Source organism: Littorina saxatilis, linkage group LG1, assembly GCF_037325665.1.
Source record: "Littorina saxatilis isolate snail1 linkage group LG1, US_GU_Lsax_2.0, whole genome shotgun sequence".
Lineage (NCBI taxonomy): Eukaryota > Metazoa > Mollusca > Gastropoda > Littorinimorpha > Littorinidae > Littorina > Littorina saxatilis.
This window is the reverse complement of record NC_090245.1, coordinates 51,086,034-51,092,193: the sequence shown is the minus strand read 5'-3', so window position 1 is coordinate 51,092,193 and position 6,160 is coordinate 51,086,034. Positions and strand designations below refer to the sequence as shown.

Here is a 6,160-nt window from a genome sequence, read left to right as displayed (position 1 = left end):
ATTGTTGTAAAAACATACCTTATACCTTTCACTGTACTATGTTACCAAGTCAAAAATATAGAAAAAGAGAGGAAAAAGAAATGGAGAGATGTGTCTTTGCCTGTGTGTGTGTGTGTGTGTGTGTGTGGCTGCTTCACACCAGATCATGTTTCTCGGGATTGTTCCAGCCAGAGACTGGTGATTCATCTGTAAATAACCTGCATTTTAACTCTGTATCATTTTGCCTGGTCCAGTCCATCAGAAATATAGTGCACTTTAGTCCCTCAGACTCAAAGATTGCTGTTTTGTTGATGTTTTTTGTGTGTGCAAAATACATGTAATAAAAACTGCTTGTCTTGTTTTTGTGTGTTTCTGTATTTTGACAATGTGCACATTTCCTTACTTAAAATAAATGCAAGCTGCTGAATTGTTCAGGTCTGATTCATAAATTGACACTTCACAAGATTTCTTCAAAAATCTTACACCTAAATATATACGGAATCAAATGCTTGTGCAACAAAACACACATATACACACACTCTTACTAGAACACACACACACACACACACACACACACACACACACACACACACACATACACACACACCAAAAAATACAGATTAAAGTGGGTTCAAGGCAAGGAAAAATGTTATTTATACAGCTACAATTAGTACAAAGCAAATATATGTTTTCCTTTGGTTTCGGCGGATCATCCATTGTAATCTGTAAAGACAAAATTAATGGAACACAAAGTCCTCTGCAGGAAAATCGATCCATTTAAGACAGAATGCACTCTACTTCATACAAATCCAAATGTTTGAAACCTGTTCGAGATCTAAAGCACTTTTTAATGCTTGATATTTCCCCCCTAAAGAGGTTTGGCAGGTCGAGCTGTAAGCTGAAATAAACTGTGAGCTAGCTTAAATAAACTTCACTTTATTTTATTTGGTGTTTAACGTCGTTTTCAACCACGAAGGTTATATCGCGACGGGGAAAGGGGGGAGATGGGATAGATCCACTTGTCAATTGTTTCTTGTTCACAAAAGCACTAATCAAAAATTTGCTCCAGGGGCTTGCAACGTAGTACAATATATTACCTTACTGGGAGAATGCAAGTTTCCAGTACAAAGGACTTAACATTTCTTACATACTGCTTGACTAAAATCTTTACAAAAATTGACTATATAAGAATAAGAAGAATAAGAATAAGAATACTTTATTATCTCATAGAGAAATTCAAGAAACACTTAACAAGGGTAAAAGGAGAAACAGAATCCGTTAGTCGCCTCTTACGACATGCTTTTTTAACTGCAATCAAAATGTTTCTGCCTCAGAAACTCATTTACATTTTTCTAGATCAGCCTTGAATGATTCTCAACAAAATACATTTCTGCATACAGAGTCAGAGAATAAAATGAAACGCTCTCACTGTAACAAGACACGTCAATTCTCAAAAGAACCTTGCTAAGCTTTGTTTTTTTTCTGATCAATGATCTCAGACAGCCTGGCTAACACACACTTCATCATGTCAAAGGTCGTCAGGGCAGAGTGCATCACATTCAGCCGCTGATCCTCGGTCATGGGAGGTAACTGTGTGCCTGCCACACTCACTGTGGCAGCGATGTCCTCCCCTTTTCGGGGGCGCCTAGCAGCTTGCTTGTTGAGGTTGTCAAGCTCCAGCTTATAGTGACCCTCAGACATGTCTAGACCTGTGCGAAGAGCGGAAAAGTACTCTTTCTCCAGCAAGGGAAGCATGTCCCACACAGCAGTGTGGTTGTCAGAGTCTCTTAGCACCAAGTAACGAAGCAAGTTCAGGGTTGCCATGATGAGATCCGACTGCTCCAGCAAGTCTGTGGCTGCTCCTTCTGGTAGTTTTATGGCCAGCTGCAGCAGTTGCTTCAGTTTGTCCTTGAAGAAGTAGAGAGATCTATTATTTCTATCATCCACGGGTTTCTCTTCTCCTGAAGACTTTAAAGCAGCTCCAGCCTTATTTCCGCAATGCGTTTTTTCAACATCCAGTGTCCTTAGTGCAGTGTCAATATTGTTCTTGATTAGACCGACAACAACGCCCCTAACTCCAGCATGCTCACACGAAGCCAGGACCGACCTCATCAGCTGGTGACAACCCTTGCAGTCCAGTTTGGCGAAGAAGATCTTGAACACTTCCAGCCCAGAGAAGCGGAGTTGGCGAATGGGGCAGAACCTCATGACGATAATGATGGCATTGACCACAGGCATGACGTTGTCATCATCCAACGTGTCCACATCAAGGGCCAGATCCTCCATGAGATCCAGGTAGAAGGAGAGAAGGGAGAGACCTTTGTAGACAGCAGTGTGAGCAACGTTGGTGAGGAGAGTGTGGGCGTAGGGCAGGTTGGCATGGAAGAGGTGAGGGACGCTGTGAGTCTTGGGCCAGCGCTCCTGTCCCAGCCACTCCACCTGTACCAGGTAGGCAAGGGTCGCTCCTGACAGCTGTGACAGCTCCTCCTGTACTTCTTCGCTGTCCTCCCCTTGTGCAGCTCCTGACGCTTTCAGCTCATTCTCTGCATTCTCTGCCTCCATGTCTGTGTCTTCTACTTCTGCCTTCCCTGATGAGCTCTTCTTGTCTTTGCCCTTGAGGCCAGAATAGGTGGTTTTCCCATCAGCAGGATTCTGCACCAGAAGGCCATAGAAGTTGCCCTCCACTTGAGTGAGGCACTGCACCAAAGTCTCTGCTATCTCCCTGCTGTAGGTCTTAGGGGAGTTCTCCTTGCTGTTGTAGCGCAGATCCAGAAAGACTAGAGGGTGTTCTAGCAGCTGCAAGAGGTGTTTTCTCAACACTCTCCTCTCCCACTGCCATCCTTTGCCATCCCCCTCAGGGCCCACTCCTTTCAAGAAGGGTTGCATGAAATCCAGAAAGGCTGGAACTACATTCAGGAATCGGCGCACTGTCTCATCGCTTTCAAGCAGCTTTGTCTCTTCTCCTTCCAGGTTCCAGTTCTGGGGGGCAGGGATCCCTTTGACGTGGTCGCCAAGCGTGTCCAGGGCCAGCTCCAGCGAACGTCCACGCTTGACCGGCAGCTGCAGCAGGGCGTTCTGCAGACAAGGCAGCAAGGTGATGAAGAGAGCATCGTCCTGGAAGCCCTCTATCTGCTCCAGAAGGGCCAGCACCATCTCTTTGGGTTTGCCATGGCGAGAGAAGTGAGTGAGGCATCTGCGCACTGTGGTGAAGAACCGAGGCATCTCTTCCAGGTTTTCTGTGGTCAGACATGGTGCCAGTAGTGTCGTCAGCTCCCAGAACTGCTCAGGGTCTGGCAGCCTCTGCTCCAGTACGTATGCCTGAAGCGTCCTGCTGTCCTTTGCTGTCACACTCTCAGCAATTCGGCCAAGCAGCTCCTCTTTATCTTCCACGGGGGGGATGGCCAGATCCGTCTCCATCTCACAGGCAGCATCCTGAATTTGTTGCAGCAGTGACATCTTGAAATCACTCACTGATTACAGTCAGTTTGATGGTTAGGTTCCAGATCAGCGTAGTTGTTCCACACTCAAAGTCCTGAAAAGTATGATGCGGGTTGGTGGTTAGCTTTTCCTACAACCCCTTCAATTCCAAGTAAATGCAGAACTACCACAGAGACCACAAGTTAGAAGATGTGTTTCCAGTGACACAATAGTGTACTGCATGTAGCCACCTGAATTGTAACGGTTATCAATCTTTCAAAGAAACCCAAGGAAGGCCCTTAAGTATTCATTCATGAATCTACAAATATAAAATAAAGAACATAAATCAGAAAAATTCGGGCAGCAGCGAAAAGCCTTTTGGATCTTTTCGCTGTGACATCAGAGTGACTGGAAAAATACCAAGGGCATAATGTATCCAATACATTTTTGCAGTCCCACTAAACTGAAAGGCATAAAATGCCCGATAGTCTTTAGCCGATAGCATAGCCTAGTTGAATAATGTACTGGCTGGAAAGAGTGAAAACAATAATGATCAGGAGAAAGAAATAACAACACAACAACACCTAACTCATATCCCAAGCTGCCAGCATTACATTTACAAGCAGGACAATACCACCAAACATAACGTATCTGCAGTGATAAATAATTTACATGCTACAAGTGTTTTTAACAGAATGTGACAAACTTGCAATGACATACAAAATGATACATCAATGTGAAGAATGTACAGCAATTTGATTTTCCTAAATTAGTCGGTATTTTAACAAACCAATGATACACAGACTGATGCCGACATAACTTTAGCCAGCAATTATTTACAATATATTAGAAATGTGTCATGATAAAATTGTCCAAAGACAAACTGGTAAATCAGGGGAAGAACTCAGCTGATAAAAAATCTCACGAACAATGTACATGAGAATATGTGCTCATAAGCTTGTGTAAGATATATCAGACAGTGAGACTGAGAGTGTGTGCTATATATGCAACGAGTCGTGTCATAGGGTACTTTTGGAAAACCAAACCTGAAAGGATTCGTTAAAAACGGCAGAAAACAGTACATATCATATGAGCCATCGCAGACCCCTGCCCGTCTGGGTTGGCAAAACGTTGCTTCATCTCTCCTCACCACGTCATTAGTTTTGACGTCATGTCATGCGTCATATGTTCATGGTGTCTTTGCCCAGTCTCTTCACTTTTGTTGGCAAAATCTTGGTCTCAGTTACAAAGACAGTCAGTCCGGCAAGCCCAGTCTCTCTCTCTCTCTCTCTCTCTCTCTCTCTCTCTCTCTGCGGGCTACTAAGTCGTGTAATCTGAACGCGTGCTGCGTGTGTGAACATACATACGTGTGTGTATGTGTGTGAGTGTAAGCTCTCTCTCTCTCTTTCTCTCTCTCTGCGGGCTAATAATAAGTCGTCTAATCCGAACGCGCTACGTGCATACATAAGTGTGTGTGATTTTTTTAACCACTTCTGTCTGAACAAGGGCCAAGCATATTACATGTATTAATGATGATGCATCTGTGTGTACTGTAAACAATGTTGTGCTCCTTATTAAGACAACCAACACCTGCTATAGTTTTTGAAAACCAAAACTTAAATGTATTAAGAAAAAGAAGCTACCTGTTTTCTTGTGTGTGTGTGTGTGTGTGTGTGTGTGTGTGTGTGTGTGTGTGTGTGTGTGTGTGTGTGTGTGTGTGTGTATGTGTGTGTGTGTGTGTGTGTGTGTGTGTGTGTTGATCATGTTTCTTTTCATTACCATTTGTGCCACTGTCAACTTTAAAAATGCATCGTGTACGTTTTGTTACAGTGAATCTATTTCTCAGTACGTGCATTTTTTATATACAGTGAATCCGGTGATGCAACTTCTCAGCTCTAATTTTATGCCGTTTCAAAATGTGTAAAGACAATGTGATGTTGTTTAGAGACTGTTGTGAGTAATTTCCATTTCCTTTACATCTTCACTACCTGGTACCAACTGCTGTGTTCTGGTGAACCCCCAATTATATTCATACATGTGCACTACACTACACACTCCTATGTTCTGACATTGACATTCACATTGTGTAACATTGGTACTGCTGATTGCAGAAATTGTTTTCTACTTCACATTTACTGTGTACACGCATTAAATCATGACTTTGGCTAACACCTTACAATGAACTCGCTAACTGTCTTTGCAGTGCGAAACAAAAGCTGCAAACATGAATGTAAATTACCAGTTCTTGTGAACAGTTGCACGCAGACGATAACTCGGGACGCCATGTTGCAATGCCGGTGCAAGGGAAGTAACGCAATAGTGATTGCCAGTTTCAAAAGTGAGTTATCGTTCCTGTTATATGGCAAAGCCCTGCGGCTTGCCGCTTGCCGCTTGATACATTTCCTTCAAAATGTCTTATCTTTTTATCTTGATGGTACTAGACTCATATCAACTGTGTAACTTAGATTTGGAAGGCTGTCATTTAGTGTTTACCAAGATCACGTCTTTTAGGTAAAGCGGTGTCGTCTAAAAAAAACATGAAAAGAATTCAAAGGGCTGATTCTGCTGTGCCGCTGTTTTTACATTTAGTCAACTTTTGACTTTATGTTTAAGACACGTTTTAACATGGACTGGGAATCGAGACGAGTGTGTGTGCGTGTGAGTGTGAGTGTGCGTGTGAGTGTGTGTGTCAGTGTGTGTGTGTGTGTGTCTGAGCCGGGTCTCTCTCTCTCAGTCTCTCTCTCTCTCTCTCTCTCTCTCTCTC

At 43.3% G+C, this 6,160-nt stretch overlaps 1 protein-coding gene across 1 annotated transcript; it reads right to left on the bottom strand.

Annotated features, from left to right (window-relative positions):
* Nucleotides 1–609: 609 nt before the first annotated feature.
* On the bottom strand, nt 610–5,695 carry LOC138973237 (glomulin-like). The gene is made up of 2 exons (XM_070345961.1): nt 5,636–5,695; nt 610–3,511 (listed from the first exon to the last, which is right to left on the bottom strand). The coding sequence occupies exon 2, from the start codon at nt 3,433–3,435 to the stop codon at nt 1,444–1,446; it is 1,992 nt and encodes a 663-aa protein (XP_070202062.1). The 5' UTR covers nt 3,436–3,511; nt 5,636–5,695; the 3' UTR covers nt 610–1,443.
* Between the last annotated feature and the right edge of the window lie 465 nt (nt 5,696–6,160).